At 39.4% G+C, this 10,388-nt stretch overlaps 1 protein-coding gene across 1 annotated transcript in view; it reads left to right on the plus strand.

Moving 5' to 3' along the window:
• Positions 1-3,034: 3,034 nt before the first annotated feature.
• Positions 3,035-10,388, plus strand: part of hal (histidine ammonia-lyase) — an 8,864-nt gene continuing 1,510 nt past the window's right edge. Inside the window, exons 1-20 of the mRNA XM_053641109.1 lie at positions 3,035-3,826; positions 3,967-4,027; positions 4,158-4,185; positions 4,422-4,496; positions 4,724-4,796; positions 4,982-5,048; positions 5,175-5,212; positions 5,336-5,461; positions 5,650-5,789; positions 5,892-5,939; positions 6,255-6,402; positions 8,234-8,329; positions 8,419-8,477; positions 8,566-8,646; positions 8,763-8,828; positions 8,933-9,098; positions 9,268-9,402; positions 9,563-9,671; positions 9,793-9,862; positions 10,347-10,388. The exon at positions 10,347-10,388 is cut by the window's right edge and continues 1,510 nt beyond it. Of these exons, the coding sequence (XP_053497084.1) occupies positions 3,550-3,826; positions 3,967-4,027; positions 4,158-4,185; positions 4,422-4,496; positions 4,724-4,796; positions 4,982-5,048; positions 5,175-5,212; positions 5,336-5,461; positions 5,650-5,789; positions 5,892-5,939; positions 6,255-6,402; positions 8,234-8,329; positions 8,419-8,477; positions 8,566-8,646; positions 8,763-8,828; positions 8,933-9,098; positions 9,268-9,402; positions 9,563-9,671; positions 9,793-9,862; positions 10,347-10,388 (1,905 nt within the window). The 5' untranslated portion in view covers positions 3,035-3,549. The remainder of the gene's footprint in view (positions 3,827-3,966; positions 4,028-4,157; positions 4,186-4,421; positions 4,497-4,723; positions 4,797-4,981; positions 5,049-5,174; positions 5,213-5,335; positions 5,462-5,649; positions 5,790-5,891; positions 5,940-6,254; positions 6,403-8,233; positions 8,330-8,418; positions 8,478-8,565; positions 8,647-8,762; positions 8,829-8,932; positions 9,099-9,267; positions 9,403-9,562; positions 9,672-9,792; positions 9,863-10,346) is intronic.

The raw sequence follows: 10,388 nt of genomic DNA on the forward strand, positions 1-10,388 counted from the left end.
GCTACACATTGCTTTACTGTCTATTAACGGATTGAGAGAACGTGTGATAGTTTACATTAAAACAAATCATACAAATGTCTACTGATGTACTGTAAATTACACCAAAACCCCTCCATGCGTTCACCACTGGTCTTGACTTTCATGTGTCAAGCCACAAGACAATAAATTTGAACATCATACATAATGTATATCCTGATATTTAACTTAGGTCAGGATAAAGTCAAACCAAGAACACAAACAAAACACCAACTAAACTGCAGTGCTATAATAGGAACATTTCAAAGCAAATCGTATTCATATTTAAAGAAAAAATGAATGAATTAATTAACAAAAGGGAACAAATAACTCAGTTATTTGTTATTCAAATTAAGATTCTTATCAAAAACCATATCATGGTAAAATGTTACTATGGTAAATGAACATCAACCAATTCTTGCCACAAGATACAATGCAAAAGTACAAATCTAACCCACAGACAATGTGCTATTTAGTAAACAAAAACTCTAATCCCTAAAGCTAATTTACGACAGCTACAGTACTGTTGAAAAAGTCATGCAAAGAAATGCTGTAGAGCATAGATGCCTTCAAAATAATGAAATGAAATGTTTCTACATTTAAAAAATCCCGACGTAAATATTCGATGTGACAAAAAATGAAATTAAAATAGTAGTCTCTGGTAGAATTAGTGCAGTTTTATAAGGAAATGAGCTGTAAGTGTTATTGAGCATGTTGCAGAACCAGACACGGTTCTTCGGGAGACTTTGACTGTCGCACTCGCTTCTTATTTTTGTAGCGAAACCCAGCAGCCTTCATTGTGTTTTTTTTTGTCTGAAAAGTGGTCTCTTATATAATATACTGCTTTCTTTACTGACATACAAACATTTTTCTGTAACATTTAATTTTGTGCTGGAAATCTAATGTTTGAGGAATCTAAAATGTTTTTGTACTGACTCGAAAAGTCATAAAATAAAAAATCTATATCAAAACTTGTACTAAAAAAAAATAGTGTGCCTAAAACTTTTGCACAGTACTGTATGTAATGTGTAAAGGGCAGTAAGGGCAGCACGGTGCAACAGGTTACATGGCACACATCACAACTCCAGGGGCCTGGATTTGATCCTGAGCTGTCTCTGGGTGAAGTTTTATATGTTTCATGAATTTTACTCCCCGTGTTTCCATGTATTTACTTTAAACCTAGTGTTGTGGAGTCTAGTCAAAATTGCACTGAGGTGTGAATGAGTGTGTGATGTGTAGGTGTTGCCTTTCAGCTCATCCAGGGTGTATTCCCACCTTGCCTCCAGTATTCGCACAACAGGCACCGGATACACCACCACCTTGACCAGGATAAAGCAGTTACTGAAGATGAATAAATAAAGACCATGATATACTGCACCTCAAAGAGGTCAGAGTTACCTGACTCTAACATTACAACACTATTAATTTGTATAAAAGCAACGATTGAAATGTCTTCACCTACCATGTGTTTTTTGGGCGGTTGTGGATCAGGTTCTGTACTAATCATAAGGTTGGCGGTTCGATCCTCAGCCTCCACATGCCGAAGTGTCCTTGGGCAAGACACTGAACCCCAAGTTGCACCCGATGGCAGGCTAGCACCTTGCATGGTAGCTCTGCTTCCATTGGTGTGTGAGTGTGAGTGTGTGTGTGTGAATGGGTGACCGCTAAGGTTAAAAGGCGCTGTATAAGCGCAGTACCATTTACTTTAAAATAAGTAGGTGTTGCATACAATCAACAAACTGAGCAATCGAGTGAGTGATAACAGTGGCTAGCCCTTGTGTATATGACTTCCCTAGCTAAAAAAAAGACTCTTTCAGGCCTCCTTGTGGTCACACATGGTAACTGGGGGTTTGTGGCTCCAGGCTTACTTGGAAGGGGATCTTGAAGCCCCAGTGGTCCCCAGAGATGATATGCAGACCCACAGCATAGACACGCCCTGGCATCAGCCAACCACTGTCCAGCTGCCTTGTGGGTTAGTCTGGGAAAACAAAAGGATAGAGGAGCACACCCTAAAAGAAAAGCAACACAGGGATAGTATGTGTAGGCACACCTCAACTAACCGAGGAGCCGGCAGCTGTCTACAATTGGTGAAGGGGGCCGGTGTACTGAAAAAGAACATAAAACATGAGAACCTGGAGGACGCTGCTGCTGACTGTAACACCTGGTGACATCTCACCCATGATGGGCCTCACATTGTGGAAGACAGATCCAGCGGAGGGGAGGGGCACACTGTGGAATGCACTGTGGGGTTTTTTTTATAATGTTTGCCAGTGTAGGAAGAAAACAAACAACTCATATTTAATTATAAAAATGTTGGACAGTGAACATTAGTGAAAATGTATAAATGTACAAAACTTGTAGAAAATATGTGTGTTAATGACATTTTTAGGCTATATATTTTAGTCCCTGTTATACCTGTTAGAGACAAGGAATCTCTGATTATGTCTTTCAGTCCTCCGTCAGCCTTACAGCCTTTTATTTCTCTTAACTCTTAGTTCTGTGCTGCTATGAGCTAGAAAGTGTGGTTTACCACAGAGTATTCGGGCGCCTGGAGAGTCTAAATGAACACACACACTGACTGACACACATGCTGTTTACAGAGACTTCCAGTTTATTTAGTCTAGAACAGGAGTATTTATACACATAGATAACAGCATTGCATAGTAGGCAGCTTTCTACTTGTGCAGGTGCTAGACAGATTTAGACAAAACACACAGCACACGACGAAAATAAGTCTTTTCAAAATATAGAAAATACATGTGTCAGCTATAATAAAGGATGGCAGTCGATCAGCTTATTCAAATAGGTAATTAAATGAATACATTCATCATAGGTATTTGACAGCAGTTCATAATATAAGAGAGTACATGATATAAGGGAATTCCCTTCAATACCACTGGTTGGTCCCCATGAGAATTTTTATTTATTTATTTATTTATTTATTTATTTTAAAATGACAGAAAATTTTAAGTAAAAGCATTTATTTTAACCTGATAAAGGTCCTTATAGTAAAGGACATCGTAAAGGACATCATCAATAAATAGAGAAAATGGAGCAATACAGTGACATCACCAAGAACAGGATTTACAAAAAGACTAGACAAAAACTTACCAGGAAGGCTGCCAGGAGACCTACAGCAACATTAAAGGAGCTGCAGGAATATCTGACAAGTAATGATTACTCTGTGCATGGGATAATGAACTCTTATATTCTTCACTATGGGCTATGGGGTAAAACATACAAGCTCAACTAAATCACCCCAAACCATGTGGCAAAATGTGTTATAAAACTGATTTTATAACGCTGATTTTATTAAAATGAACATTGTTTACTTACTTTTAGGCAAAGTTTCGGTGTGTGTGTGTTGAATGATAACTCTGACAAGGCTAGAGATAACTTGCTCAAACACAACCTAGGGTTCAACCGCCCTGCACTGAGGAGGGGTTCATTAGATGCCGGTTGATTGGTCTGTTCAGCCTGGTGGCCTCCACTAAATGTGGTCCTTCACTTATCTTCCCTCAGTAACCCGAGTAAATGTCAAACCTGGCAGACAAACGTGGCACAATGCCTCGTTTTACCGTGCATGTAAGAGATGAGTGGCTGACCGTGCCCTGTAAGGATACGTCCTGCACCATACAGTGGCTAGGAGTGGAGGCTCTCAAGCGCTATGTCAAGAACAAGCCTGATAATGGAGGGTTCCCTCATGTCAAAGAGGTGTGCTTTGTGGCCAGGAGGTGTCAGGGACAAGGACTGTTGGATGCTGATGATACGATAGATGACGTCTTGGAGGACAATGACTTTGTTGAGCTCGGTAATATTCAGCACATGACTCTTTCTTTTTATTTGCATTTACACTTCGTATGAGGTTGCTGTAATGAATCCTAATAACTGACTTGGTTTTCCGTGATTAAAGTTCAGTGATGTGTCCTTGTCTTATTTTAATTTGTCTAGAGATCAAAGGAGACACCATGTCTTCTGACTTCATTCCTAGCCAACCTGGAATGTCATATCTGTATCCTTATAAAACATCATATTATTGTATTATAATGTCTCTTCTCCTTGTGCTTGGAATTCATGTGCCTGGTAAGTTTATTTAAAAAGGCACTGTTTGAACAGTTGTCCACCTTAACAAGCATAACCAGAACAAGAGCCTACAGAGAGCCGGAGGAGGTGAGAAGGTTTCATTCCTAACATAACTGACAAAAAGGTTATAATCTCTGAATTATCCACTGGCGGGTGTCATGAACATGGCACCTTCAAAGAATGAAATTTTAGCTAAGCTTATTATTATGAGTGCTGATGGGATATTCCAAACATCTTTAAAGGGTGACTGACTTGCACTTTGACTACGAAAAGAGTCGGCATTATAATAAAATCTCCTGAGTGATGTGTTGATCTGTGTACAGTACCTTTTCCTAGATGGCAACAGTCTGAATTCCACTGACCTAGTCAACCTAGGAAGAGGCCGTTACAAGATTAAGGTATACTGTAGGAATTTGACATGGTGCAAATATTACATGACTGATACGTCATTCAATACAAAATAAAACCCACCAAAATGTCATTTGAAATCACTGGAATATTGTAATATTAAATATTTACAACACTGTACTAACAACTCTTTGCACGGCCAACCCATTTGAAAAAGCTTCCACGTTGAAACAAAGCATGTTTAGTGGTAAATATTGGTTGTTGTTATTATAACCAGTTGTCCCCTGAGGCTGAGAGAAAAGTAGAGCAGTCTAGAGAACTTCTGGACACCATAGTGAAAGAAAAAAAAGGTAAGCAGGTTATGCGTAACGCATTTTATCCACAGTCTTGCGTACTCATAATAGAAAATGCTTATGCTGCTTCGAGATTGTAAAGTTCCTAAACATTAAAAAAAAAAAAAATAAATAAATAATTGGTACTTATAATAAATTAAATAAGACTAGACTTATATCCGATTGTTTGCTGTACTCTCCAGTTGTGTATGGGATCACCACTGGATTCGGGAAGTTCGCTCGGACCGTCATCCCGATCGGCAAACTCAAGTACAATCACGCTTTTGATGTTTGATCGTTTGAGTAAATGCGTGTAAAAAAAAAAAAATCAGCCCAACAGATTTAAATAATGCATGAAAACTACTTACGTATGTTTAAGATATTTCTCTTTAATAGGGAACTACAGGAGAATCTTATTCGCTCACACTCAGCAGGTGAGACGATATCTAAGATTTTCAATATCTAGGTATTTACCGTTAACTAGATTCTCTACTAATTGATCTGAATTGTATTGCTGTACTGTGTGTGTGTGTGTGTGTGTGTGTGTGTGTGTGTAGGTGTGGGCAGCCCTCTGAGCCCTGAGAGAACTCGCATGTTGCTGGCTCTCAGAATAAACGTCCTGGCTAAAGGATACAGCGGGATCTCTCTGGAAACCCTGCACAGTATGATACAGGCATTCAACGGTACATTAAAGCTTTTAGTAGTGTTGCACTTGGAAAGCATTTCATTGATACTGATTTGTTCTTTTCTGCCAAGAAACACAAGACCACCAGAGACCTGTTAGAGACCTCTTTGTTGTGTGTATCTTCTGTTATCCTTTGGGACTCAAACAGCATTTTGAATACCATGCTATTTCCTCTTGTCTCCTCAGCGTCCTGTTTGTCTTTCGTTCCGGAGAAAGGAACAGTAGGGGCCAGTGGAGACCTCGCTCCTCTCTCACACTTAGCTCTGGGGCTGATGGGAGAAGGGAAAATGTGGTCACCTAAGAGTGGGTGGGCTGATGCAAAATATGTACGATCCTAGTACTCCGAAAGTGTCCCTGTGTTTACGAAGCGTAATAATAAAGGTATGAAGAACTTCTGTACTGACCTTTGACCTTTGCATTGTGCACAGGTGTTGGAAGCACACGGACTGAAGCCTATATCGCTGAAACCAAAAGAGGTATGACTCTAATCATTTCTGTCAGGCTTTAACCATGTTTATCTGTCTTAGTGTTGACATAGTGGTGATGGCCTCAGCTAGAAAATGTGCTCTTGACCCATGTCGAGCTTTTTTTTCTAACACCCTGGGATTATAGAAAATGCTAACTATGGGAGCTTGAAATAGAAAAATCCATAAAATTACTGCTTAACATTGTTGTAGATGCTAGAAGCAGGATATGTTTTGTTACAATCAATATTAACAAAGCTGGAAGGGGGTTGCGTTTAAGGAAGGAGGATATGATTGCTTTAACGTTCTACTTGTCCTGATATGCAGGGTCTGGCTCTGATTAATGGGACACAGATGATCACCTCAATGGGTGCAGAGGCTGTAGAGAGGGCAGAGTCCATCGCCAGACAGGCCGATATCATTGCTGCACTCACCCTGGAGGTCCTAAAGGGGACCACGAAAGCATTTGACAGTGGTGAGAAATTACTTTCCATTCTCCTTCATACCTGATCTCAATTTTCACAGGCAATTCAGACTTTTAAGTTTTCTTAAATAGTGTACTGAACTGGCACCCGTATGATTAATATCTGGTCAAGTCTCAGTAGAAAGAAGAACTTAACCTTTTCCTGTAATGTCTAAGATGGTTAGAGGCATTTGTAGAAGATCATGGCTACTCCTTTATGCAGAACATATTAAGACCTTTTATAGTCTTAGGTTCACTCATATCGAATTTCCTCATCAGGTTCAGACCACAGGTTATAATCCGGTAATTGAGATGATCATTAAAATATTTAAAATTTTTTCTGTTAATTATTTATGTGTTTTGATTTTAATGTATGTTTTGGGTATATCTATAGCCAAATTTTAACCGCCTGAATGAAGCAATCAGGTTTTGTGCTACAATGTCTTGGTACTTAGAAAGCTGAAGATGAATGACAAAGGGTTTGTACTGTCGTTGTGTCGAAAACGACTAGCAGTGTTCACGACCTTTTTTTACAACCCCAATTCCACAAAAGTTGGGACGTTGTGTTACATGTCAATAAAAACAGAACACAATGATCTGCAAATCTTATAAAGCCATATGTTATTCACAATAGAACATAGAAAACATATCAAATGATTAAACTGAGGAAATGTACCAGTTTAAGGGAAAAAAAATAAGGTCATTTTGAATTTCATGGCCGCAACACGTCTCAAAAAAGTTGGGACGGGGCAACAAAAGGCTGGAAAAGTAAGTCTTACTAAAGAGAAACAGCGGGAGGTTAATTGGGAAGAGGTCAGTAACATGATTGGGTATAAAACGCGTATCTTAGAGAGGCAGAGTCTTTCAGAAGTAAAGATAGGCAGAGGTTCACCAATCTGTGAAAAACTGACTCTACATTTTGTGGAACAAAATGTAAAATTGTGAAGACTATGAATATCTCATCATCTACAGTACATGATATCATCAAAAGATTCCAAGAATCTGGAGAAATCTCTGTGCGCAAGGGACAAGGGTGAAAATCAATACTGCATGCCCGTGATCTTCAGGCCCTCAGGTGGCACTGCATTAAAAAACAGGCATGATTCTGTAATGGAAATCACTGCATCGGCTCAGAAACACCTCCAGAACTCATTGTCTGTGAACACAGTTCACCGTGCCATCCGCAAACGCTGGTTAAAGCTCTATCATGCAGAGAAGAAGCCATATGTGAACATGATCCATGTATGAAACCTATTTATAACCTGGGGAAAAGGAAATGGTCAAAAACATCAACAACAACATTCCTAAAAATTCATTCCTTTGCATGTTTGCATTCCTTTAAAATATTCTTTATATTCCAGTAATTTGGCACACAGAGTATAATATATTACTATTTACAAACGATCATTTGAATTAGTTCTAATTCAAGTTAGAATTCAAAGAATTCAAGTTCTTTTATATTTCTTTTATATATCTTTTATATTCTTTATATATTTATTTTAGTACTTTTTAAAATATTATTTATGTATTCATTTTATGAAGGGTGCCAATAATTCTGGATGACACATATACATGGGAATCAATCCGTCGTTGTTTTGCTTCACCAGCTGTTCTTATAATTGGCCGTGATGTTGTGCACAGTGTAAAAGAAAGAGGGTCTGCTATAGTGATAAGAACGTCCTCAGTCAACCAACAGTTCGAATCTGACCGGGTCATAGTAGGAATCGAGAGTATTAATGATGAATAAATGGAGAAATTCAGTGAAACTTCTCCTTAAAATATGACCTGTTTCAGCACCTGTTTCAACAAAACTCCATACGCATACACACCAAACCTCTTGCAGACATCCATGAGCTGCGCCCCCACCCCGGACAGAAAGAGGTGGCCTTGCGTTTCCGTGCTCTTCTGGACTCTGATCACCACCCGTCTGAGATTGCAGGTGAAAAGCTGTGAAGCCTGTATAAACTCTATAAAGCTAACACAAACTGCTCGTTTCTGGCTAACTAGATTTGATGTTCACATTTATAGAAAGCCATAGGTTTTGCGACCGTGTCCAGGATGCCTACACCATGCGTTGCTGTCCCCAGGTAAGCCTTATGGGTGGAGAAACTGTGGTCTGTGGTCATTTTATATGGCGTTCTCTCAGCCTGATCAATACCATGCTTGTTTTTGCAGGTCCATGGCATCGTCAATGATACGATTGCTTTTGTGAAAAATATCATAAATACAGAAATTAACAGTGCTACGGATAATCCTGTATCCTTTCAGTATATTCGAATTTCCATGTCATAATGATCTGCACTATTAACTTTTTTTTTTTTAACTTCGCCTCTAAAACTGGTAACTCTTTAACCTTGATCAATAAACTATAGATGGTATTTGCAGAAAGAGGAGAGACCATTTCAGGAGGAAACTTCCATGGAGAGTATCCAGCAAAGGTATCGTTTATACACATTACATTTATAAGGTCTGTGAATAAACGGTACAAAATCAGCAAATAGCTGTTGTGTCTCACTCTTTGTCTCATGTTCTTTTCTTCTAGGCGCTAGATTATTTGTCCATAGGAGTTCACGAGTTGGCGTCCATCAGCGAGAGGCGTATCGAGCGTCTGTGTAACCCGTCTCTCAGTGAGCTACCTGCGTTCCTGGTTAACGAAGGGGGGCTGAACTCAGGCTTTATGATTGCACACTGCACTGCAGCAGCTCTCGGTCAGTCATCCGTTGCCCAGACATCACGCCATGAACCCGATCAATCACACAGATGACTCTTCTATTATATAACACTGTGCGGTTAGGCTCAATCAAGTAATTCAACGGCCAAGCCAGAAAAAGTGTATTATTACATGATTACATGCTGAAAGCACTTCTTTCCTTGCAGTTTCTGAAAATAAGGTGCTGTGCCACCCCTCCTCAGTGGATTCACTATCCACCAGTGCGGCCACTGAAGATCACGTGTCCATGGGAGGATGGGCTGCCAGGAAGGCTCTAAGAGTGGTCGAACATGTGGAGCAAGGTATAAACAGAAATGGAGACGTTCTTATATACACAGGCGTAGATTATTTCTCCAAAAAAGAGAATGCAATCATATGATTGGACCAACGAGCACAAGATCTACACAAGGTCAACCAACTTGACCACGTTAACCCCGTTGCTGGTCCGGTGTGTTTCCTCAGTGCTGGCTATTGAAATGCTAGCGGCTTGTCAGGGTATCGAGTTCCTCCGGCCACTCCATACCACAACGCCTTTGGAGAAGGTGTATGACCTTGTTCGCTCTGTAGTCAAGTAAGTTAAGCTGCACTATCCAAAACACACCACCCTTAGAAACAACAAAGTAGCTCATTCCTTCTGTAATTCCATCTTCTCTGTCCATCTCTGTCTCTTTCACACTTTTTCAAATGCACAGGCCGTGGATAAAAGACAGGTTTATGGCTGCAGATATAGAGACTGCCCATCGGCTTCTCATAGAACAGAAGGTAAATCTCATTGTGTGCTGTTATTGAGTCTCGTTGTTCACTGTTTGTTCTTCTTTTATTGGACTATAACTTAAGATTTGTTTCTCTATACAGCACAAGCATGTTAATTAGCTAGGTTTTCACGGTTTGCCACACGATAGTACACTGAAATAACTCTTTTACATGGATCCTGGACCAGTCTGTGCTGTTCACCTTTATAACCATTCACACTAATGAGAATAACAGGTCTCGCACTGCAAAAAATGACACCCTAGCAAATGAAAATATCTTGAATATAGGAATATTTATCGAGTATTTCCTATTACTTGAAGACTTTTTTATTCTACTGGCAGAATTGTGCTTCATAAACTTTGCTATATAAGACTATTTCAAGCTTGAATTGATCAAAAATCTAACATTGTGTTTATTGTAATGTTATAAATTTTAAATTAGTTTCATATCACAAAAAAAAAAAATTGTTGGTTTTGTCATATTCCTTGCCCAGGTGTGGAACGTCGCTAAACCGTACATTGAGAAGTACTGTACA

The sequence above is a fragment of the Ictalurus furcatus genome, chromosome 14, assembly GCF_023375685.1.
Source record: "Ictalurus furcatus strain D&B chromosome 14, Billie_1.0, whole genome shotgun sequence".
NCBI classification, from domain to species: domain Eukaryota; kingdom Metazoa; phylum Chordata; class Actinopteri; order Siluriformes; family Ictaluridae; genus Ictalurus; species Ictalurus furcatus.